Source organism: Perissodus microlepis, chromosome 8 (genome assembly GCF_051167445.1).
Source record: "Perissodus microlepis isolate ML-2025 ecotype Zambia chromosome 8, ASM5116744v1, whole genome shotgun sequence".
Taxonomy (NCBI): domain Eukaryota; kingdom Metazoa; phylum Chordata; class Actinopteri; order Cichliformes; family Cichlidae; genus Perissodus; species Perissodus microlepis.
Window position 1 is genome coordinate 2,860,736 of NC_140468.1, and position 26,444 is coordinate 2,887,179.

General features: G+C 40.7%; 2 protein-coding genes and 1 pseudogene across 3 annotated transcripts; all 3 read left to right on the forward strand.

Annotated features, from left to right (window-relative positions):
- Positions 1-1,150: 1,150 nt before the first annotated feature.
- LOC146381022 (uncharacterized) lies at positions 1,151-14,016 on the forward strand. Of its 2 annotated transcripts, none has more exons than XM_084937013.1 (5): positions 1,151-1,382; positions 7,422-7,918; positions 9,956-10,499; positions 10,613-10,782; positions 10,960-14,016. In XM_084937013.1, exons 1-5 carry the CDS (start codon positions 1,262-1,264, stop codon positions 11,491-11,493), a joined length of 1,866 nt encoding a protein of 621 aa, XP_084793139.1. In that variant the 5' UTR covers positions 1,151-1,261; the 3' UTR covers positions 11,494-14,016. The 2 variants fall into 2 exon arrangements, with proteins under 2 accessions (XP_084793139.1, XP_084793140.1); XM_084937014.1 differs by having other exon boundaries at positions 1,158-1,382; positions 7,422-7,717.
- On the forward strand, positions 7,925-9,949 carry LOC146381023 (uncharacterized; annotated as a pseudogene).
- Positions 14,017-15,397: 1,381 nt separating the features above from the next.
- Positions 15,398-23,543, forward strand: LOC146381024 (uncharacterized). Its single transcript, XM_084937015.1, has 4 exons — positions 15,398-15,771; positions 17,275-17,361; positions 20,259-20,398; positions 20,814-23,543. Exons 1-4 carry the CDS (start codon positions 15,590-15,592, stop codon positions 22,262-22,264), a joined length of 1,860 nt encoding a protein of 619 aa, XP_084793141.1. The 5' UTR covers positions 15,398-15,589; the 3' UTR covers positions 22,265-23,543.
- Positions 23,544-26,444: the final 2,901 nt, after the last annotated feature.

Consider the following 26,444-nt stretch of genomic DNA (forward strand, 5'->3'; position numbering starts at 1 on the left):
GGAAGTCGTAACCATGATGTCACTCACTGTTTTTGGACTCTGCATTTTGAAGCCTAAATATTACTGATTTGGCTGCCACTGAATTAGGGTTCTTGGAGAAGTTATCATATTTAAGTGGTGTGTTAAATTAGCAGCCAGTGGTGGTGTTAATGCACAGACACAGTTACCTGGTGGTTTATTAGCAACAGACTAATAAAATACTATGAATTTCAGTCACCAAAACAGATTAATGAGCTTCTTTTGTGGTTATTATTTGTCTGATAATTTCATTAAAATGCTCCAGAAGGGACCAGCACCACATTTCAGTGAGGTGATGAATAGCAGACAGATGTGTCCTGTCACAGGCAGCTATAGCATAACACTGTCAGACCAGCCATGTCCCCAACTTTGAGTCTCACCATTATCCAGATCAGCACAGGCTGTCTCGCTCCCACCTTCAACACACAGCAGTCTTACCAGAGCAAAGTGGTCCACTGAGGATGCCACAGAACACCAGAGGAGCTCTGAGAGGATGCTTTTTACTGACTATACAGCACTATCATTCTGGACATCCCAACAGCACCATCATCACATTCGCCTGTGATACAACGACTGACTCTGCCTACAGAGATTTTGAGATTGGAAAACAAAGGAGTAGCGGTGCAGACCTGGCCCCCTCTGCATCAGTGGTGCCAACCTTCAAATTCCTTGGTACCTTCATCTCCCTCAGCAGGGCCAAACATGTTTTCTGGCAAACGCTACAGACCGCTGAGACCAAGAACAAACAGAACACCAGCACCACAGTGACCCTCAAGACGCACCCAGGGACTCTGATCACAACCAAGACCAATATTCTAATTACTGAAAAAAAATCCACTGTGAAATCCATCAGTAATACTCCTTCGCCTAGCATGATTGCATCTTACATCATTACCTTATTCTATTAATTCACGCCCATTCATCTTAGAGATGTCACCTAAAGGAACAGTAAAGTATTTTTGTGCAGATATATTAATACTTTTAAACTAAGATTAATTTTGAAATTAATCTGGAATAGAAAAGTTATCCTGTTTAGAGCTCGATTATATTACTTATTTAAAATTACAATAATAACAATAACATATCGGATTCATGTTTACACGTCTCCAGTTATAACGCATGATGTCATCTGTAGACGCGGGACCCGAGCAGCAGTGACGTGTAAGTGTGCGACTGTGAGCTTTTGTGCTGACTCCGAAGGAGCCTGCAGTTTATTGTGAAGCAGAAAATATCTGCGGACACCATGAATGGAGCGGATTATCTGCAGCAGCACAGCGCCGAGAGTCTGTCCTTCGAAGAGATGCAGCAGATTAACCCGCTCGGAGTCCATCAGCAGCAGAAAGACGAGGGCAGCCAAACCTCCGGTGAGAATAACGACAGATTTAATGTGGAGGAAACGGGCTAGCTGCTAACACACCAGACAGGGATGGCCGTGTGTGGTTTTGGGGTTTTTTTTTTCACTTCATTAAATCAGTTCACATTATCCTGGAACAGCTCGTAGGACACAAGTAACACCGGTGTGAGTTAAGGTTGGTTACGAGGAGGAGTGCAGCGATCCAATCTTTCCCAGTTTCCGATCTGCTTCAGGGTGGAGGGCTGATTATGCATCTACAGCTGTGGTCACAGGTTTACATCCACTCATCATGGTCACGAATGTCACTGTCATATGGAGTTTATCTGATCTTTTTGCAGTGTGGAATGATTGTATTTTTAATGCGTGTTTTTTTTCCCCTCTTCATCCACACAGGGTCAAAAATATACATACAGATTCAAATATAAACATAAAATATAAACTTTTGGTTGGTTAAATGTCCCTTAACAAACTGCACTTCAGTTTTTTGTTGTTTTTGTATCCATCAACAAGCTTCTGGCATAATTCTGACTGAATATTTGACCACTCTTCCTGGCATAATTTTTGTTTTTAAATTGGTTCGTTTCTTGGCACAGATCAGCTCTTAAGTATAGTGCTCAAATAGGGTTGAGGTCGGAGCCACGTAACTCCAGATGTTTAATGCTAGCCTGCTTTATCCATTTCAAAACCAGTGATGTGTTTGGGATCGTTCTCCTGCGGAAACATCCAACCATGTCCAAGCTTGAACCATCAAGCTGTTGATCTGATGTGAAGTTGAGGGATTTGGAGGTAGTTTTCCTTCTTAATTATTCCATTCACGTTGTGTTATATACCAGTACCACTGGCAGGAAATGGGCCACAGCATGTTTGACAGTCAGTCTTCTTAGGTTTGAATTCAGCTTCAGCTTGACTCTTGTACAGGGAGTGCAGAATTATTAGGCAAGTTGTATTTTTGAGGAATAATTTTATTATTGAACAACAACCATGTTCTCAATGAACCCACAAAACTCATTAATATCAAAGCTGAATGTTTTTGGAAGTAGTTTTTAGTTTTAGCTATTTTAGGGGGATATCTGTGTGTGCAGGTGACTATTACTGTGCATAATTATTAGGCAACTTAACAAAAAACAAATATATACCCATTTCAATGATTTATTTTTACCTATGAAACAAATATAACATCTCCACATTCGCAAATATACATTTCTGACATTCAAAAACAAAACAAAAACAAATCAGCGACCAATATAGCCACCTTTCTTTGCAAGGACACTCAAAAGCCTGCCATCCATGGATTCTGTCAGTGTTTTGATCTGTTCACCATCAACATTGCGTGCAGCAGCAACCACAGCCTCCCAGACACTGTTCAGAGAGGTGTACTGTTTTCCCTCCTTGTAAATCTCACATTTGATGATGGACCACAGGTTCTCAATGGGGTTCAGATCAGGTGAACAAGGAGGCCATGTCATTAGTTTTTCTTCTTTTATACCCTTTCTTGCCAGCCACGCTGTGGAGTACTTGGACGCGTGTGATGGAGCATTGTCCTGCATGAAAATCATGTTTTTCTTGAAGGATGCAGACTTCTTCCTGTACCACTGCTTGAAGAAGGTGTCTTCCAGAAACTGGCAGTAGGACTGGGAGTTGAGCTTGACTCCATCCTCAACCCGAAAAGGCCCCACAAGCTCATCTTTGATGATACCAGCCCAAACCAGTACTCCACCTCCACCATGCTGGCGTCTGAGTCGGACTGGAGCTCTCTGCCCTTTACCAATCCAGCCACGGGCCCATCCATCTGGCCCATCAAGACTCACTCTCATTTCATCAGTCCATAAAACCTTAGAAAAACCAGTCTTGAGATATTTCTTGGCCCAGTCTTGACGTTTCAGCTTGTGTGTCTTGTTCAGTGGTGGTCGTCTTTCAGCCTTTCTTACCTTGGCCATGTCTCTGAGTATTGCACACCTTGTGCTTTTGGGCACTCCAGTGATGTTGCAGCTCTGAAATATGGCCAAACTGGTGGCAAGTGGCATCTTGGCAGCTGCACGCTTGACTTTTCTCAGTTCATGGGCAGTTATTTTGCGCCTTGGTTTTTCCACACGCTTCTTGCGACCCTGTTGACTATTTTGAATGAAACGCTTGATTGTTCGATGATCACGCTTCAGAAGCTTTGCAATTTTGAGACTGCTGCATCCCTCTGCAAGATATCTCACTATTTTTGACTTTTCTGACCCTGTCAAGTCCTTCTTTTGACCCATTTTGCCAAAGGAAAGGACGTTGCCTAATAATTATGCACACCTGATATACAGTGTTGATGTCATTAGACCACACCCCTTCTCATTACAGAGATGCACATCACCTAATATGCTTAATTGGTAGTAGGCTTTCGAGCCTATACAGCTTGGAGTAAGACAACATGCATGAAGAGGATGATGTGGACAAAATACTCATTTGCCTAATAATTCTGCACTCCCTGTATTTGTGACCAAACAGCTCAATCTTTGTGTCGTCTGACCACAAAAGTTTTCTCGAGAAGGCATTTGGCTCGTCCACGTGGGCAGCTGCAGATTTCAGTTGAGCTTGAAGGTTTTGATTTTGGAGCAGAGGCTTTTTTGTTGGTCGGTACCCTGTAACCCTGGCTTCACTGTGGACAGTTGTGCTGGTGTTACAGTAGTTTCCAGTTCATGGCAGGTATGAGCCTCGATGGTTCCTGGGCTGTTCCTGAACATCCTAACCATAGTCCTCCTTTCTGACACGTCTGAATAATTTGTACTTGCATATTGATCTTGGAATTTGCAGCTGTCTAAAAATGGCTCAGAGCGAGCTTCCCAGCTTCTGTAAATCTATCATTTTTCTCAGAACCGAATTCTTTGTACTTTCCCTATGTTCTCAGTATCCGTCAGTCCACTGAGCGGTGTCAAACAAATCCTTTTTATGCTGTCATCAATTATGATCATTAATGAGAAGTTGATAGAAAACATCTCTGCAGATCCTTAAACATCCTGGTTTAAGCTGCAGCCTTAGGTCAGCTTCTACAGAGCACTGTTTACAAAAGCGGTCATCACAGCAATGGCTTCTTCCCCCAGGCTGGATGGACACTGAAATAACCCACTGTTCAGGTGCACATTGTACTAAACAATTTGCACTTTTAAAATTAATATCTAAGGTTCATCAAGGTTGCACTCACCAGTGTACAGACGTTTGTTATAGTTTGTATAGTTTTTTAAGACTTTCTGTTACTTGTATCCTCATATTTATGTTCTCCTAGTGAATATGTTGCTTATTTAAAATGGTTTCTTTTTGTATACAGAGAGCAAAGGGAACCAGAGTCAGATTCCTCATCTGTATGCACAAACTCGGCCAAATAAAGATGACTCTGAATCTGAACAGGCTTTGATCCTGACAACTTAAGACATTACAGAACCTTTGGCATCACTCATTAAAAGGCCAGAATCACCATGGTGTTCATGCCCGTGATGAGTGGATGGAAACTTCTGACCAGAACTGTAACCATAGCAGTGTTTTCTTCTGACTGAACACTCAAATTACTTTTTACTTGCTTTACAAGCCACATTCACACATTTACACACCACTTACTGTGTGCCTTTGTGTGCCTGTGGAGCAGGGCATCAAATTAGCTCCACTTTTAAGGTGCAGCAGTCTAAGCACAGAAGCCCACGCTGTCTCTAAGGGCTGATTTGGATTTCTGTGGGGAGCCGGTGACATAACCTACATAAGTGGCTGACATTTTTGCTGGCATTTACACTTGTGCGGGTGCATTATGGGTTAGTTGTGGTTTGTCCCGGTGTTTCATATGTAGTGCCAGCCAACAGAAATAAATAAAATACTGGGTCCTCACCTTTGTCAGAAAAACATGTTTTTCCCTCCAGTTTTCCCCCATTCTTTGTACTTTCAGCATTCTCCTTCCAGGAATCTGCTGGTATTTGTGAGTCATTATATTGATGCTGTAATTATTATTCCTTGTATCAAGACAGCGAATGTTATTCTCTCACTAATCAACAGTGCTGAACAGAACAATCACATTAGTTGGCAACTTTGACCTGACATGTAGTTACATTCCCCAGGAGGTGCATGTCAGGATTGCACACTTACACAGAGAGCAGAGACATCCTTCAGACGAGTCTTGTTTCTTCTTCTACTTTTATCTGCAGTGTCATTATTTCACTTCTGTCACTGCCCACAGCTCGTTGCCATAGGTGAGGGTAGCAGCATATCATAGTGGTGCACCAAACATAATGAGAAAGACAGGGAAGGTTATGAAAAAACCATTAGCAAACACACAAATAAAAGTTGTTGTTGTTTTGTTTGTTTGTTTTTGCAGTTTTCAGTTTACAAGTCAGGTCCATGCCAAATAGCGCTAATGGATATGTAACCATGACAAAGTCATACAAAGAAAAAATGGACATGTTTCTCTTGAATTGGACTGAGTTATAATTTATATGCAGTTTATTTTTCCTAATGTGTGATGTCTGTGTGTTCTTGATGGTTTTGCTTGTTTGTTTAAACTTCTGTTTTAATATGTAAGTGACCTCATTTCTTATGTTTGTTTGTTTTTATGCCTGTGAAGCTCTTTGAGCCTCTTTATGTGATTATGTATGAGGCAAATAAAAATGAATTGGACTGAATTGGATTTAGTGACCATTTGAATCTGTTTTTTAAACGCACATATAATGCAGTGCCAACTGGTGGCCACGCTGGAAAAAAAAACCCTAAACTAAACTGAGCAGTTAGCTCAGGTGTTGAATATGTTAACATTTTTTATGTATTTATATCAGTATGTTAAATATATTTCCTGGGACAGAGTAGATTGCAGTCAGCTGTGTTCTGTCATCTTACCCCTCCCAGTTAAGTGTATAATCCTAGCTATCCGCCTATTAAGTCTGAGGTCATTAGTCATTTCCGGGTCCAAACTCCTCTTCAGGTCCCAAACAAACACTGAGAGATAAAAACTGTCTAAATTCTTTCATCTTTAATAAAATGATCCATGTGGCTGCTCTGCAATAAAGTTTCAAATCCAGGCATCCACGAGAAACAGGATTTATGAAGTTTAACAAAGTTTGAAGTTCTGAAAAATTTCTGAAAAATTAAAAACATACAGCTCTGCTATCACTTCCAACATAAATGAAGACAGAAAACTAAACAGCAGTGACGTTTGTAGGGTTGCTGAAGTTGGGCTAGCTGGTATATAATGTTGTGGTGGCTAGCTACAGAGCTATGGTTAGCATAATACAAACACACAGTGAAGCTGGAGGATGAATGCAAATCTTTATCCCATCGATAAAAATTAACATGAAGGTTCACGATTTTTAGGGACAAATGCAATCACATGGCAGGAGAAAGATGCTCTAATTGGACCAAACGTCACTCAGGAGATTATTCATTCAGAATTAGTTAGTCATTGATATACTGCTGCATGGTTTGTATTACTCATAATTTAAAAAATCCCGATCCTCAGCTTCATGTACCCATTCAAATCTTTGTTAGCCTCAGAATTATTTTTTTCTAACCTGATCAAATATTTGATGCCTGGCAAACTGTGAGCTGCTGGGCTGTAGTTACACCGTGAGGTTTTAAAAACAGCTTTAAAACAAGTAATTTTGTAATGATTTTGTAATTGATTCATTCTTTGCTGGAAGACATAATTACACATTATTCAATATTCTATATTTATGAGTATAACATATCTAATTTTATGACCTGTACCTTTAAATTATTATTTATATGATGGCTTTGAAGCAGGAATTATCTTATAAACTCTGGTGAAGCAAAGTGAAAAAAACCCCAACTTGTTTCACTTTCACAAACTCCTTCATCCTGACAGCATTTCTTTTAAAAACACTCACTGGAAGTACAATGATAAAGCATTTCTTTTATTGCAGGCTGAAAACCGACTAGGAACACAAGCTTGCTAAAGATTTTCACTCATCTCAGTATAGTTTCATTCTTTCTTCTAATTTCTATCAGATTCCTAGAATACTCCAGTGCTACAATTGCCTTTATAATAATTTAACTCCATGTGTTTGGCTGTTTTCTGCAGAAGTTCAGCAGCTGCTGCAGATGAAAGAGGATCACCCTGAATGGAGCCTCGGTCTGGACCAGCAGGACCGAGAGTCTCTGCAGATAAAGGAGGAACAGGAAGAACTCTGGACCAATCAGGAGGGAGAGCAGCATAATGGATTGAAGGTGACTGATGTCACCACTTTCCCATTCACTATTGTTACTGTAAAGAGTGAAGATGATGATAAAGAGAAGTCTCAGTCTTTGCAGCTTCATCAAAGCCAAACTGAAGACAACAGTGAGATGGAGCCTCTGACCAGCAGCCCAGCTAAACAGGTAAAAACAGAGCCTGATGAAGAGGACTGTGGAGGACCAGAATCAGAAGGGAACCTTGATACACACATTTATTTACAACCAAAAACTGATGTAAAGGCTTCAGACTCTTCTGAGACTGAAGTGAGTAATGATGATGATGACTGGAAGGAGCCTGTATCAGATTCTGGACCTAAAACCAGACACAGTGATGATGTTTGGAAGGTGAGCAGGGAACTTGAGTCAGGCATAAAGAGTCAGGGGGCATTTAACATTTTAAACAAATCCTTTAGCTGCTCAGAGTGTGATAAAGAGTTTCTCCAAAGGCAGTCTCTTCAAAAACACATGACATGCCATTCAGAAAAATTGTCTTCCAGCTTGGAAATTAAGAAATCTCATACAGTGAGGAAAAATGTAGAGTCTCAGAGGACAGACCACACCGAAGAGAAACCATTTGGCTGTAATGTTTGTGAAACAACTTTAAGACAGCGGTATAGTCTTGACAGACACATGAGAGTCCACACAGGAGAGAAACCATTTAGTTGCCGTATTTGTGGAAAAAACAAAACAAAAAACATTTGGACATCAGTCTAATCTTACTCAACACATCAGACTCCACACTGATGAGAAACTATTGGGCTGTGATATTTGTGGACAAAGTTTCAACCAAAAGGCCCATTTTAATACACACGTTAGAGTTCACACAGGAGAGAAACCATTTGGTTGTGATGTTTGTAGCAAAAGATTTTCATATTCAGGAGATTTGAAAATACACCAGAGTGTCCATACAGTAGAGAAACAATTTAGTTGTGGTGTTTGTTCTAAAAGATTCAAGCAGAAGATGCATTTCAAGGCCCACAGAAAAGGCCACACAGCAGAGAGGCCATTGGGTTATGAGCCATGTAGCTGCGAGGTCTGTGGCAAAAGATTTAACCAAAACACTCATCTTAAGTCTCAAATAAGAATCCACACACGAGAGAAACCTTTCTGTTGTAAGATTTGTACAAAGAAATATAGACATTTTTCTACTTTCACTAAACACATAAAAATTCACACAGGAAAAAAACTGTTTAGATGTGTTCTTTGGTAAGATATTTACTAATCACGAAAGTTTGAAGATTCACAAGATAGTCCATACTGGAGAGAAACCATATGGCTGTGGTGTTTGTGGCAAAGGATTCAACCGAGGAGGCAATCGAAAGAGACACATGCAACTTCATGTGGGAGAGAAACCATTTGGCTGTGAAGTGTGTGGGAAGAACTTTACATGATCAGAAAAACTGAAAAGACACGTGAAATTTAATGTAAAAAAAAAAAAAACAGTTTGGTAGTGCAGAAATTTTTACATGACAGGGAAGTCTGAGACACACAGGGACATGTTAACAATGTTTCCCCAGTTGTTCACATTTCCATTATTTTGTACAATTAATTGATACATAAATATAAAACAGTGATACTAGTTGTACTTGGGGTAATATACAATATATCATTGGTAAATCAGTACTTATAGGTAAGAAATTAGACCTCAGTTAATTTATATCAGGAGAGATGGTTGGAGAAGATCGCCTTTAGGACTTTCTGTTAGCTTCCTGGAAGTCATAATGATCAAGAAAGCCACTATAGGCTTTGGTGACTAAATGGGTCAAAGACAAGACTTTTACAAATTAGAGTGAGCCTTAATCCCACTGTGAAATGTATCTATTTCTGTGTTTACTTTTTAAAAGAATTTGTTTGACATGATTTGAGTTGAAGCAAACTTTCTTGGGAATATAATTTTATTTTGCACACAAACAGTTTTTGGCCTTGGATTTCTACCAAAAGAAAATCACCAGTACTCTGCTATATATAGTTTTAAATAAGGTTTAATGTACTTAAACTTGGAATATAATTTTATTAATTATATGACCAACAATGTGAAACTGTATATAGTTTTTTTTGTTGCCTTAAGCCCCAGTCACACAGGCCTAGAGAGCAGTTGACTATCATCCTGCCAACCACTGGTCGCTAGGGTAAAATGTGTAATCCCCGACTGCTTGGCAAGTGGTTGCTGGCTGTCACGAGCTAAAATTAATGGCAAAGGGGTGTATTGTGTTGCACCAAAAACCTCATAGCGATTGCTTTGGTTGCTAGCAGATTGTTACCCATAGTTTGCATGGACACAGACACTCTGCAGACACTCAATAACTACTTGCCGAGCGGTCAGCGGGACTGGTTGGCGACCTTGAGAGCTTTCAATCACTTGACCTCTAACTGTAAATGCAGGTGTGCCGACAGCGCCAACAAGTCTACAGCCAGTCACCAAACATGATGCAAAAAAACGTGTCAAGATTCAGCATCCCGCCAATGGAAAGGAGGACTGCACGTAGATCCATGAAGGGAAGAGGGAGATGGCAGAAGTGCCTGCCTGCCAGTTCCAGTTCGGACATCACTCTAGCAACCTCTCAATACCAGAAGGACTCAGATGAAAACAGTGACCCCTCGCTGTCACTCATTGCCAACGTGTCACACACAATGCTGGAGCCGGGCTCCTCAGCCAGCCTGCACGGACGTGTTGGCCACAGAGTTGTGACCGGGGAGCCAGAGTTGGAGATAGAAGATGAAAAGCCAATGGTGTCACATTGGCCCGGGGCCAAGAAGAGGATCCGGATGGAGCCAGAGGCGACTCTCTCGCCCGAACAGGAAGACCACCTCGTAGAGTGGTTTGCAGCTCACCCGTTCTTCTACGACCAGACAGCACGCGACTTCAAGGACAAGCGCAGGCGAGAGCAGCTGCTGGATCAGAAGGCCGAGGAGCTAGGAGTTACCGGTGAGCTATGTCTCTGTAATTTCTGTTGATGCTCAGTATCTTAAAACACTCTGTTTTTTATCTTTTTTTAAATGGCACATTTATGTTTGTGTTTTTTTTCCGACTGTGCTCAGGGAACTTCCTCTGGGGATGGTTCCGCAACATGCGGACCGTCTATGGTAAACTAAGGAAGAAGAAGAATGAGCAAGCGACAAGACCACTGACAGCCAGGCAGCGGTGGACTTCAGATATGTTCAAATTCTTGGACAAGCACATGACCATCCGCAGGAGCAGCCTGGGAAAGGTAGAGTAATATGCCCTTTTGTTTGTTTGTTTTTTCTCCCTTGTAACTGCTCTGTTTAATGGCGTTTCAGCAGCAGGGGAAGTAGTTAAGCAAAAGTAAATGTGCTATAAAATGTCTGCACTTGCCTTGTATGCATTTGATATTTATGTTAATGTTTGTTTGCTTGTGTTTAAAAAGCTTCAAGGGGCACAGTCCACCAATACCGGAGTGGAAGAGGAGGAGGAGGAAGAGGAAGAAGAAGAAGGAGACGAAGAGCCTGCGAGGTCATCAAGTCGTCCTGGGTCTCCGTCTCCTGTTCCCTCCAGTCAAACCCCAAAGTTAAAGGGCAAGAAGGCCAAGCTCGCCAGCCGCTGCGTCAACAAGGCAGTTCTTCAAATCCCAAACAGCATGTCCTCACTGCAGACGGCTATGAGGTCCCTGCAGGTAGCTATGGAGTCCCTGCAGGCGGCCGTTGGGGGGTTGAGCAACAACCGAGTCATGTACTGTCAATACCTGAGCACCGAGGTGGGCATGCTCACAGAGGAACAGTGGTCAATGTTTCAGCAGGAGACTATGGGGATGCTTATTCGTTTCCGTACTGCCCGTCAGCAGCGGCAGCAGTCCTCAGTTCCAGTCCTCCTCCCTCCGGGCTCCATGGAGTCGATTCCAGGCCCGAGCAGCACTCTGCTCAGTAGTTCCTATTTCCAGTCCCGGCCAGCACCGCCCCAGTAGCCTCTGTCCCAGCAAATTAATTTTTTTATTGAATTTGTGAACTATTTCACAATTTATTTACTGATCATAGTTGAGTGTTTATGTTAATAAACAATCATGTTTCACTGGTACTTACTTCTTGATTCCTTGTATCACAGTAGTAAAACTTGTGCCTTACAGCTGCAAGACATTTTAATTGGCGCAAATTTTGCTTTGAGGCGGAGAGTCTCAGTTTCTTGTCGGTGTTATGTGTAAACTTGAAAAATAGAAAAAGCAGATGTTTCTCATTATATTGTACTTTATACATGGACCATTGTGACCTTTAAATTCTTATATTCTAAATTTGAAATTAAAATTTCAATTTCTTTTCATGTGAGTGAACTATCTTGTATTTTGTATTTATTACACTGGGATATAGGGATACCAAAAAAGCTAAAAATAATTGCCTTATTCATTCAAATCTCTCCACAGCCACAAGTTAGCCTACCAGGTTAGAGCTCCAGCAGTGTTATAGTCATGCTTCAGGTAGACTCGCTGCCTTTTGTCATCATGACTTCCTGCTACGAATATCTTGCATGACTGCCTCATCTCTCCAGGCTTTGGAGATAATGTGTTTGGCATTTTTCTCATGATCCAGGACTGAACACAACATTTAGACACATGCGGACACAATCAAACTGATGGCATTTGGCATTTGTTGAAGTTCTGTGGAGAGACAACAGAAGCTGTGGCCAAGTATCTCTTTTTTGTTTTCCACTATATTTATGCTTGACGAAAGTTGGTGGCTAAGGATTCTCTGGTGAACTGTCAAGCATTGACTGTCAATACTCCGCACTCCATCAAGTGCCAAACTTCTTACTCACCTCCTGTCAACTGTCAAGGGTGCCTGGCATAGACATGACACCATCTTAAGGGTGTCTACAGTGGCACCAAAGAACAACACCAGAAATGGCGCTATACTAACCACAGACAGAAGACTAGAGTGCGATAGCTGCTGGTAGTCACCAGGTACTGGGAAGTCGATGCCATTTTCAAGCCAGGTTAAAAGGACAGCTGCAGTTAGAAGATGTCTTTGTCAGGCAGACGATCTGCAGAAGCACGTGATACATGGCAGACTTAATTCTCAGGGATTAAACAAAGACAACCCTCTCCAATTCTGCCATCAAGTTTTCTTATTGAACTACTGAATTCAGCATGTTACCAATACCTGAGGATAGCCATCACTACATTAAGGATGGAGAGTAAAGAGACATAATGAGATCTGAATTGTCCAGCAAGGTGAGTAGGACTGGAGTTGCTCTGAGGATCCTGCTACATATACCCAGTCTGGGTTGATCTCCCACCAGGTGCTGACCACTGAAGAGTAGTTACCTGCCAATTAGTAGGGGAGGTCCACAACCAGCAACCAATCTGAGACGATTCAGTTGCACAACCAGTTGCCAACCACCTAGCAAATGAAAATATGAACTTCACTTGATTTAGTGGTTGCTGGAGGTCATGAGTATTTGGGGCTGCCCACAGGTCTCTACACCTGTGTGACTGAAGCATTAAATTTATCTGCAGCACTCATGCTTACCTGCATTGTCAACCACTGAAGACACAATTTAAGAAAGAATACTAAAACACAAACTCGACATATTAGAAAACCTTTCTGGCAGAAAACCCTCAGGTTTGATTTCTGCAGAAGGCAGCAGCTGTTTTGGGCTAAACCGAACACAGTGAGTGGGATCTTTAATAAAGTTTAATAAAAATGCAATACTTGTTTCATTATGGATATAAATCAGCAGCACCTTAGATAAAGCTTTACCAGTACCAGTATGTTGGATGTATCTGCTGAACCAGCGCTTATTTTGGGCATCAGGTTCGCCTGGGAATAGTTTTAAACTCTGAACGACATAGTTTAGTGAGCAGAACTCGATATCAGATTAATTCAGTGGTGTATTTCAATGTTGATAATATTTAGTTTATAAAATTTTGATGACATGTTTTTTGTTTTTTTTTCATTTTCAAGATTTTTCATGAGCATTGTAATTTAAATGGCAAAAGCAGTGTAATTCTGGGTGTAAAGGTTCCTCCAGCTGACTGAGTGTATTTGTTATCAACTGGGTAATCAGTCATGTATGTGTAATGTCAATGAGTATGATTATGACTGTTGAGGACCAGAGCTCCCAACAAAAAATAAATAAAAGACTAAAGCAAACAACTTAATTTGCCTTTAAAACAAAGAGTGCTAAAATAAAAGTAGGCATGAATTAACACGTAAAATGTGACCAGTTGATATTTCTCCTGTATTTGCTTTTTGTGTTTATTTCTCAGTTTGCTGTCCCTTGTAATGTTCATTTAGATAGATCTGTTTCATTTTCTTTGTTTCTTGAAACATTTACGTCTGTCTTCTTTTTGTGATGATGAAATGTAAACTAGACCCATTTAAATTCTTAACTGTTGAGCAACTAAAATTCTTTAAGAAGCAAAAATTCAAAATGTGTATGTCATGTTGTTGAATGCATTTTCTTTCATAAAACAACATTAAATACTTGACCTGTGTTTTGTAGTCACCAGTCTTCTTCTTTAATGGCTTTCTTTGTTTGTTAGGAGCTGCTGTATAGAGCTGACAAAAACTCCACAGGATACCTTTTAATAGAAGAGGTAATGCCTCCTTTCCCCCCAGCTGTTTTGAAACAATGTAAACATTTTCAAAAAGCAATGTTACTGATATCAACATTTAATGTGTTTTGTTTTTGAACTATTTCAAGTTTTGAGGTTTTAAACTCTTTGCAAATGGCCTCATTCTAATTTTATTTACATGTTGTATTCCAACGTTTGGAAACAAGTTTAAATAAACAAAAAGTGGGTAGAAGAGGAACTGCATACTTTATAAACAGTGCTTCATTATATCTAATTTTATTAAATGGATGCTCAGTATAGTTACATGCACAGACCTGTTACAGGACACATCTTCAGAGGAAGATTTGAATAATTAAGATTAAAAATAGCATCCATCGGATTGTTTTTTTAATGCTCAAATTTGTATTTTGAAGAAAGAAAACGGCTTCTTTTGGGGTGTTTTTATTCTTTAATAAAGAAAATAATTTTTTAAAAATAATGACTGTGAAAATAAATTACGATTTAAGATGTACTGAATAGGTGAAACCGTTAAGGATGCAGCAAAAGTAAAACAATAATTTTTTTTTTTTTTACATTATGCATCTTAAATGTGTTCTTGTATGTTTTTGTGCACATTTCACACAGTGCATACTGTATATAAAAGACAAATAACCACATGTGTTATATAACCATGTGTTATATAACCATATGTGTTTATTGTATGTTAATAACTGTATTTGCGTTTTTATTGTTCTTAATATGGACGTTAAAATGCTTTGTCACTGTGTAATGTCTTGTTGTTGTTTTTTACATTAAAAACACTTTTAAAAAATAAGTAAGTGCGAATAACCTTTAATCACGCACAATATTAAACCACAATTAGAACACATGTGCTGTGTGTGTGCTTAAGTAGTTCCATGTCATATTACTCGATATATTGAAACGACATAATGTATTCTGTATCCACTACATACAAATACATAAAATATTATTCTACAAATGTGTTGTACAGTAAATGGCAAATTGCCTGCTTTTGTATAGCGCTTTACTTAGTCCCTAAGGACCCCAAAGCGCTTTACACTACATTCATTCTCACATTCACACACTGGTGATGGCAGCTACATTGTAGCCACAGCTGCCCTGGGGCGCACTGAGGCTGCCGGACACTGGCGCCACCGGGCCCCCTGAACTGTACTTGACCCATGAAAACATTCATCTCACCATCATCTTTTTGATGTGCATCCTCATGCATCCCACTGAGGAAACCGTTTAGCCAGCAGACACTAGGTAGGAACCTTCTGCTGGTTCTCCGGTGTTGCTAGGGGGAACAAAATACAGATCGGGTTGATCATCAAAGAAAGGTCGGCTCTGTGTTCGTGTGGACCCTCCTGATGGAGGGATTGTTTTGTCCCTGTAGAACCGCCGCTGGAGCTGGATAATCGCTTTGTTTGGAAAGCCGAAACCTGGAAAACAAACTGAGGATGAAGAATCCTTTTTAAGAGGAAGAAAAGCGATGGAGCTGCAGACCTCACCGTCAGAGCAGCGAAAATACAAAGACGCAAAACTAATCCTGGAAAGGACGCCTCAGGGAAGCACCAGGGTAGATCTCGGGCTTGCTTTCTCCAGGTGGGCTGCACTGAAGAGGGACAGATGCTTCCAGACTGACGCTGAACTGGCCGCCTTTCTGCTGGACTGGTAATTTAAACTACCTGTGTGATTAAAAATAGGGTGTAGGCATCAAAATAAGATCAACAACAGGATCAAATTAACCGAATAATGTAAAATTAATATCTGTGCGCATTGGTTGGGATTGGTTTATTCAAATTATTTAAATGTTTAAATACTGCACGGAAATGATGAAACAAAAGTGTCAGCTAGTCCTTTAACACCTGTGCTGCTACATGATTGGACAGATATTTATGTCCCAAACACACATGAATGTGACTGGCTTTCTTGCTGGTTAGAGATGGATAGAAAGGAGCCTGCAGAGGCACACACACACACACACACACACACAGTCGCTCACTCAGCCCGTCAGTCAAGCTGACCTGCATCCTGCAGCACAGACTGCAGGAGAGCGAAGCATCTGCCCGTATGTTCACATGTAACGCTGGGCCTAAATCCCGGTAGTGTGTATGAAAATTTCACACAAATCTATGTGTCATTTCTACTTTATTACCTGAACAACAACCACATCTACGAGTATGCTTTGCTTGCCTGCTCCCTTTTTCTCAGACGGCTGCTCGAGCAGATGGATCCGCATGTTTGATTTACAGCAGATGGCCTCCACGACTCAACCCTCGCCAGGGATTGCTCTCTCCTCCCAGTCTCGAACCTGGAGATTTGCATGTGTTCGCCACAATACTGCTGAGCTGCTCTACACTGTGGATCCTACTGTTCAGAATTATAATTAAAAGTAAATAGATAAAAAGATATTAAAATATATGTAAAACAAACAAACAAAAGAAAAGTACTAACGGTTACATTTTGTTAGAAAATGAGACATATGTGCAGTGATTTATTGAAATATGTGCAAGCATATATAGAAATGCAGAATATGAGGCAGAAACAGTTTACAAGTGAATATTTGGTGTGAGCACCTTTATTCTACAACACAGACTCAACTCGCTTAAAAAAGGAACGTCTGGCTCTTTGGAAGCAACATGCGTGTTTCCTTATTTATTAATATAGAAGCATGGTGTTTCATTTTTTTAATAGTACCAGCTGTCTGCTGCTGCTACACGGAGAATGACCTCCAACTCTGACCGAACTTCTTGAAATAGAAAAGGGTCAGATAAACAAACTGTTGTTTGCAGGGTCGTGCTGGTTATCAGGAGCACTCTTTTCATTTGCTGATGGCCTGAGGGTCATTGTGGCCTGCAGTGATCAGACTGTGTGCTGTGGGTGAGGGGCTCAGTGTTGGCACGATGCTGGGTTTGAATTCACCGGCCAGCCGGAGCCTTTCTCTCCATTCTCTTCCTTTGCTTCTCCCCACAGTCCACAGACATGCATGTTAGGTTAACCTCTGATTCTAAATTATGCTCAGGTGTGAATGTAGCCATGCAACCTGGCAGTCTCTCTAGCACGTATCCCGATTTTCACCCTATTATGGCCGGGTTAGGTCACAGCTGGTATTTCAGTGTTATGCAGATGAGTCGTGTAGCTCTTGAAACTCTTAATTTGCTTTTGTTTTTGCAGTTACGAGAACAGAGTCACAACATCAAGTTCCATGAATGGAAAACCTCCATCAGTCTCTCAATGTGATGATTCTAGAGGGACAGAAAGGTGAGTCATCGCTCTGAAATAGCTCCTGTCATGTCACACGTGTGTGAAAGCACAACCGTGGGCGATGTGCTTCATTCATAAACTGTGCATATGAATGTCTCACGCACAAATCTCTGGGTCATTAACATGTTTTGGTTTTTTGTGTACCTACAAATGATGCAGGGCTGAGTTTCTCAAACTAAGATTAATAGCAGTCATGTTCATTTAGTTTTTAAACAATGTAAACAAGAAAGCTGGGAACAGGATGAATTAAACAAATGACTGAGGTCAACCATTCAAAGGAACAGACGGTGCAAGAGAGGTGAAGATGACAGGGCAGGCAGGGTGGATTGGGTGGAGACGAGTGTTGGGGTGATTTGTGACAGATGGCAGTGAGATCTGATGGTTTGGAGACGGTGTGTCCTTCAAGCCGGGTAGAAAGAGATTGCAGTGTGTGTCGTTTTATTGGAGCCTTCTGTCCAGGCCACTAAAATCATCACAGGAGTTAGAAGTGAAATGATCAATAGGGGAGTTACCATTAACAGGTGGGGCTGATAGGATTTGACCTGCAGGGCTACTCAGGTCCCTTCATTTCAGGGTTAGCAGGGAAGACACCTGGACGATTTTGAGGTAGTTAATACTGGACGAGTCCTCTCACCCACATCAGCTGAACTCTGCAATATCAACTGGGTAAGACTCAAAGGATCAGAGATTAGGACTTTTTATTCAGAGAACAAAATCAACTTCCTGTATAAATGTTTTGTCGAGCTGATGTTAAAATTTTCATCTGGGTTGAGCAGCATGGGCAAGATTAGAAATGAGTCCATCAGAGTGACAGCTCAGAGTTAGAGAGGCAAGGCTCAGATGGTTTGGAGAGGTGAAGAGGAGGGAGAGTGTATATTTTGCACAAAGGATGTAAAAAATGGAGCTGCCAGACAAGAAGGAAGAGAGGAAGACCTCAGAGAAGATTTGTGGATGCAGTGAAGGAGCAACATGTAGTGGGTTAGTGAAACAGAAAAAGGATGCTGGCACAGGATGAGATGGAGGCAGGTGATGCACTGTGGTGAACCCTAAAGGGAGCAGCCAAATTAAGAAGAAGAAATCAAATTAAATATAATGAACTCCGAAGTCGGCTCTTTGTCACATATTCTGAGAGGCAACCCTGTCTCTACCAGAGGAAGAGAGATAAATGGGTTAGCAAAGTATGTCAAGCTTAAAGTCAGAGGATCCACAAAGGTTGCTGTCTCTTTATGTGGCTGGATCACCACGGCAACCTGGTCTGAACATGTAACTTTACCTTCAGCAGGTTCAGAGTTCGAGTGTGAAATCATCACGTTTTATTTATAATATCCTCTAAGTGTAATATACAGTTAGGTTTTAGACAGTGACACTTTTTAAAATATATATATTGGGGGCTTTTCAGCCTTGATTGCAGTCGGACAGTGGAGAGAGAAAACGGGAAAGTTGGGAGAATGACCGGGGAAGATGCACAGTAAATGGTCTCAGGGTAGATTGGAAATACATCATCCTCAAAAACCTCACTTTCTTGTGGGTCCCCCAGGGGTCCATTCTTGGCCCAGTCCTCCTTTCAATTTACATGCTCCCTATGGGTTCATTTAAAAAAAAAAAAAACATGACATCTCTTTCCATTGTTATGCAGACGACTCACAGGTTTACCTGCCACTGAAACATGAATTTGTGAGTCCTCTGGAGGTTTTACTAGATTGTTTGGAGGATGTTAAGGTATGGATGGCTTTAAACTTTCTTAACTTGAATGAACAGAAAACAGAGGTGATTGTGTTTGGTCCCTGTGACCACTACTACACTGGCCCTTTAGAAATTTATTTAAAAAAGAGGAGTGATTTTTGTCTTTAATCTAACGTTTGATAAACAGATTAATGCTGTAATCAAGACGAGTTTCTTTCATCTCCAGCTACTTGCAAAAGTGACGCCATTCCTCTGTTTCAGAGACTTTGAGAGATATGTCGATGCCTTCATTTCATCTCGCCTCGACTTTTGTAGTAGTCTTTAATCAGGGGTCAGTCTGTCATCAGTTAGCCGTCTGCAGCTGGTCCAAAACACTGCAGCACAGTTAATAACTGGCACATACAAGCGAGGCCACATATCTCCCATACTAGCATCCTTACACTGGTTGTCAGTTAGATTTCGAATGGATTTTAAGATTTCATTATTTGTTTTTTAAGGCGTTGCACAGGTTAGCACCCTCATACCTTTCTGATCTTTTAAATTGGTACACTCCTGCAAGCTCACTGAGGTCTGCGGATCAAATGCTCCTAGCTGTCCCGAGGTCCAGTTTAAAGCACAGAGGAGACCAGGCCTTTGCTGTGACTGCCCCCTTCACATCAGGACCTCCCCAACCTCAGACACTTTCAAAACCCGCCTGAAAACCCACTTTTATTCCTTGGCTTTTAAATCAGAATGAGTTTGTACTACTTTTATTTGTCTTATTTACTCAAACGTTCTCATTTTATCCTCCTTTTTCTTGTTTTTATTTCTTTTGATTATCTTAAATGTACGGCACCTTAGTCAACAGTTGTTGGTTTAAATGTGCTTTATAAATACATTTGGCTTTGACTTTGACTTTGATGCAGAGGCTCGAATCTAGTCAGTCTTAGGTCAAGTGAAAGAGAAACTCTTTTTCACTGTTTGACTTAAAATCCGCTCTCTTGGTGTGCAGAAGTACTTATGGACCTAAGTGTGGATCTTAAGCTCAGACATATTTAGTCTCTCACAAATAAATCCAGTCAATTGGACATGTGACCCCATTGTACAGAGTTGTGGTACACACTTGTATACTGCATATATATTTTGCACAAGTGATGAGTTAGTTACATTCATGCCTAAGGTTTGCCAATTGTAAGAAATACTAATATTAATGATTGATATTCATGTTTCAGGCAGCTGTATTCAAAAGTACGAAGCGGAGTGTCTGAAATAGAAAATCTTCGCCCTGATGAGCCCAGAGATGACATTTTTGTGTCTCCCACACTGGTCAAATCAGAAGAATCAGCGCAGATACACACCAGGAAAAGTCTGGGTAAAAGACGCACACATTTGTTTGCCTTCATTTTAGACTATAAGCATAGAAAAAATGTAAATTTTTGGTAAAACAGTAAAATGTTACAAAATGCATGAAATTGTAATTAAATTAATTTGTAACTGCATTATCTTTACCCCAGTTTTTCCAGTGGTGATAGTAGATGTGGTCTGGTATACTGACAAAGAAGCAGTCTTTTTACATTCTAGACTGTGGCGAGTAAATGCAGTCCTCCAGCCACAGAGACATTAATAGAGAAAGACGTGTCAGAGTTCATAGTCATTATTGGCTAAATAGCGTAAAGGCAGACAAATGCTTGTCCATGAAATGTTTGCTCCTTAAAATATTATTAAACTCCAGAGAATCTCTGCTAATGTTTTAAATATTAAATGTATGCATGTTTTTGTTGTTTTAGTTTTCCCTTCAGAGGACGAGCAGGTCGAGCAGGACCAGAAGGACTCAGTCCTGCTCCACATTAAGGAGGAACAGGAGGAACTCTTGACCAGTCAGGATGGAGAGCAGCTTAACGGTCTACAGGAGGCTGATAACTCCACACTTCCATTCTCTCATGTTGTTGTGAAGAGTGAAGATGAAGAAGAGAAACCTCCGTGCACACAGCTTCTTCATAGCCAAACCGAGGACAACGCAGAGGCAGAGAGGCGTCAAATCAGCTGCTCAACAAAAATAAAAACAGAAACTGACAGAGAGGACAGTGAAGGAGCAGAGCCAGCTGGGAACCTGGAGTCAAATAACCTGTTACAGCAAAACACCGATGCAAAGACTTTTACCTCTGGTGAAACTGAAGTCAGTATTGGTGCTGATGATGAGGATGATGACACAGATGATTGGCAGGAGCCTTTGTCAGATTCTGGATCTGAAACTGAAGAAAGTGACAGTGACTGTAAGAAGGGCAGGGCCAAAGCCTTCATCTGCTCTGAGTGTGGTAAACGGTTTCAGTACAAGTGGTCTCTTCAGAGACATGTGACACGCCATTCAGGAAAAGCCTCTTTGGGCAGCTTCACCAATAAGAAATGTTTTCCAGTGAAGCAAACTGCAGATTTACAGATCAAAGTCCACACAGGAGAGAAACCATTTGGCTGCAGTCTTTGTGAACAAAGGTTTAGAGATCAGTATAATCTTAAAAGGCACATGAGAATCCACACAGGGGAGAAACCGTTTGGCTGTGGCATTTGTGGTAAAAGGTTTAATGGCGAGGGAAATCTGAAAATACACAAAAGAGTTCACACGGGAGAAAAACCATTTGGATGTGGTGTTTGTGGTAGAAAATTCAAGCAGAAGTCACATTTTAAGAAACACATCATGGTTCACACTGAAGAAAGACCTTTTAGTTGTGATGTGTGTGGGAAAGGATTTAAATGGAGGATCCACATGAAGACTCACAGGAGAATCCACACAGATGAGAAACTGTTTGGTTGTGACATTTGTGGTCGAAGATATAACTGTGAAAGAAATCTTAAGATACACATGAGAGGCCACTCAGACGAAAGACCGTTCGGTTGTGACATTTGTGGTAGGAGGTTTAACTGCAACAGAAATCTTAAGATACACAAGAAGGTCCACACGGGGGAGAGACCATTCGCCTGCGGTGTTTGTGGTAAGAGGTTTTCACAGGTAGGGGCTCGGAACAGGCACAGGAGCGTCCACACTGAAGAGAAACCATTTGCTTGTGATTTGTGTGGACAGAAATTTAACCGAGAAGGTAATCTTGAAAGGCACAAGAGGGTTCATACGGGAGAGAAACCATTTGGCTGTGACATTTGTGGACAAAAATTTACCCGAGAGGGAAGCCTAAAGAGACATATGAGGAACAAGGCAATAAACCATTTGCATGCAGTGAAAGATTAACTGTAATCTCATAACTTAATGTTACATTACTAATACACTGCTCAAAAAAACTTAAGGAACAAGGATCAATATTTATACTCATATGAACTATGTAGTGTGTGAGGAATGAAAGAGTGCCTGAAAATCAAAGTCTTTGTTTGATCAGACATTCACACCTGCTGTGACCTGCTGGAGGTCATTTTGTATCTCTGGCAGTGCTCATCCTGTTTCTCCTTGCACAAAGGAGCAGATCTTATTTCTGTCCCTGTCCAGTTCTCTGTACTGGTAGACACGTATTAATGTGCCATCTTGGAAGAGTTGGAGTACCTGTGCAACTTTTGTAGGATCTAGGTTTTGCCTCATGCTACCAGTAGTGTAAGGGTATTTGTTCACTGTGGTGCAATTTTATTCACCAATTTTTCCCAGTTCTGAATGTCACACCCCTCTGCAGCAGCAGTAATCGGTAACTGTTTGCACCTAACAAGGTGTGACTAAAGACATGCCTGAGGTTGGCTGTTGGGCTCTCCTGGCTGTCATTTTTTTTTACCAGAGAATATTTAGTCATTTAAAATAAAACCAAAGTTTGTACAAACTCTGGTGTCAGTCTGTTGTGGGCTTGTTTAAAGGCTCTGAGTGGTCATACATCAGCATCATGTTGTTATTATGGATGCATTTTGAATAATGACCTGAGTGTTTTGTACTGTGACCTTTAGTGTTGTGGAGAAGTTAGTTCACTTTTGGTGAACCATGTGGTACTGGTATGTAATGTGTGGTGTTAATGCTTTTTAAGTGATCTTTGTGGACAAAGGCATAGCTAAGGCTGGCTAGACCCCATTATGCTCTCATTTTAGTCATTAAAAATAAAACCTGGTTGTTGATGGTCTTTATTTATGTGAAGGAAAACATAACGTATAATGAAGTCAATTGTAAATATGGTTCCACATTTTTATACTCTTGCAGTCTGCACTGTCCTCTTTTGTATCTTGTGTTCGGGAAGGTGACCTCTTTAAATGTCTCTCTTCATATCATAATGAATTTTTATTTTTTTTATAATTTATTAACACCTGGATTTTTGGATGTTCTAATCTGTCTGCACTTTCACAACGCGTCGTATATATCTGTGTTTTTGTCAGGAATCAAGTTCAGCTTCATTTTAACTGAATCAGACTGAAAACCAAAAAGGGCGGGCGATGTGACCTCAGGATTAGTCAGTGAACTAGCAACAACACTGCTAAAGACACAAACAGAAATAACTTATTGCTCAGTGTTGTGGAAAAATAAACTGAGAGTTGAAACCAAACTGTCTTTCTGAGATTTATTGATGAAATCTTTGGAAAAGGATAAACGCAGCATGAACGTGTTTCATGACAGCTCCTTTGTACTTGCAGTCTTTCCATGTTTACTTGATAAGAAAGCCTCAAAACGTGTATCATCAAGGTAAGAAACAGTAACATATAATATTAAAACTTTGAGAAACGATGCTTACATGAGTGAAATAGCCTTACCCGTTTTGTATGGGCATAGGTGTTCTAATGGATACTAGAAGCAGATCGATCCAAATATCAGTAGTATCAAAACCATTGGTACTGATATCAGATCGATAGTAGCAATGTAGGATACTTTATTTCCATCCTTCAGGTATTTATTTGGGCCAATGTTCGAACCTCGCTTTGGGAGGAGAAAAAAGCAACAGAGCACAAATACTGCCAAGGAAGTACAACAAGTTCAGTTTTTATTAAAGAGAGGTAGCCTATCAAACACATCGGTGCTGTCACAGAAACACTCTGAGATTAGTTATTCTAGAAATAAGGAAACTAAAACTGACAAACCTTCCTTGTTCTTGTGTCTGGAGCTGGTGTAGCCTGTTGGAGACCATCGTTGGGATGGTGAAGTTATTTCGTCTTGTAGTAAACTTTGTCATCTAAAGGAAAGAATAAAAGCTACAGCTTTGGCCTGGATATAGAATAATAAATTATGTACAAAATTGCTTCTAACATATTTCATCATTAGCTCAAATGAAATCTGAATGACCCAGTTAAGTTCAGGGAATTAGTTAAATACACTGTGTCCCTCTGTGACCGTCTCAGCAACGGCGCAATACGTAGTCAATGTCACCATCAGCCCTCGATGGAAGAGCTGATCCAGAAACGATGACTGCAATGGTTTGGCCACATCTGCCGCATGAGCAACCATCGCATGCCACACCGCCTTCTGCTGCAGCAGCGCTCCACCCACTGGAGAATCAAGCACGATGCGCCCAAGAAGATTTGGATCAAGCAAACTGAAGATGATCTTAAACAACGACATCTAACCCTCAACCAAGCAAAGGTCAAGGCCACAGATCACAAGACCTGGAAGTGCATTGTTGACCAAGATGGAAACCCTGCGTTACCCACAGCAATGTATTGGCTTCGTGGACGACCTCACTCGCTGACCACCAGCTAGGGACAAAAGAAGAAGGAAGAAGTAAAATACATTGCAGGGCATTTTATTTTCTTATAATCAAAAAGTAAAGAAAGGTATAATCCTTTATGAGAAGTGAATTGAAATACACCCACATTCAAATATCATAAACTTTCACATGCACATCAAACGAGGTGTCTGTAAGTCTATACTTAAATATTTTACTCATTGTAAACTACATTTTGTTCTATAAAGATAACAAGATGGTAATTTGTGACAGAATCGTGAAGGCTCAACTACTATTGATCTTTCTTATAAAAACCTGTCATCTCTGTTTGGGAAATATGTCAAACCACAGTAATTCATGCAGTTACAGATTTCTACATACGCTGATCGCTGGCTGCTTCAGTCTACTGAAGCACTTTTCATCTCTGAATACTCCTTCTGGTTGTCCATGCGTAATAAAATCAAAAACCTTTCTATTTCTCTTTCTTTCTGCCTGCTCCACTTCCCTCACACACAGACACAAACTCAAGGTCACAGCTGCACAGATGCATACACACACACACAGTCTGGATTGAAAGATTTAAACATTGCAATTATTTAATTGCAATGATTCTATTCTTATTTAAGTTTATTGATTCTTGATTAGATTTCTGATTTGATTAAAGCAGTAAAAACTATCAGCAAAAGCACACACATAAAAATCACTCTGTGCTCTAAAACAGCAGTCCCCAACCTTTTTTGCGCCACGGACAGGTTTATGCCCGACAATATTTTCACGGACCGGCCTTTAAGGTGTCGTGGATAAATACAACAAAATAAAACTAGTATCGGTACCAAAAAAAAGAAAGAAGATTTATTCATAACACACGTGAAAAGACTCAGGAAAACCGAGTTAACGATAAAAACAATAACAAAATAACGCTGAAAACTGATAAAAACCCTGAAAACCATACATTTCACACCTGAGCCTCAACTCTCGCGGCCCGGTACCAAACAACTCATGGACCGGTACCGGTCCGAGGCCCGGGGGTTGGGGACCGCTGCTCACACCCACAAAGACTGAATTTTAGGCCTTTTACTTCTGGTTGGAGCTGAGCTGAGGGAGCTCCATCTTCTTGACAGGGATTAATTACTTCTTCTTGTAAGGCTGGCATAGCAACCGTTATTCCTGACACTATGCGCTAAACTCGGCTGTAAACCTGTCAAGTTGACTGTAATGAAGATGGATGATAAGGTCTGGGAAAAATCCCCAGAAAAGAGCAACTCGAGGGTTAAGATTAGGGTAGAGTAGGCAAGTGTCTGTCTGCTGCTTGTATTCAAGGCTCTACATCCCGGGGTTGCTTAACTTTGTGGCTCTGCTCATTAAACTCAACAAACTACTCAAAAGATCTTTTTGAATAGTTTGATTTTTGATTGGAGCTAAAAGACGGAATCTACAAGTGATGGATCAGATGGAGTTTATTATTCTGGCTCCAGATTTGCAACCCTGACATCAGGTTGGTGGAGAGATTGGAATGTAAGAAACTGACTCTGTGGACAGGTGTGCTTTATACATATAACACGTTGAGATCAAGAGTATCTGAAATTCATAGATTAGTTATAATGTATGTGGCACATGAGCACACAGCCAATCTGTGAAAAGTTAATTTCTTTTTATTGTTTTCTCAATAAAGGTAAACAACTTATAGTGCAAGCTTTTAGACAATATTGAATCTGATGAAGATCTGTGTAACTTGCAGATGTCCAGCAGATATTGCAAATGAAAGAAGAAAGAAGAGTAGCCCTGGAGTCT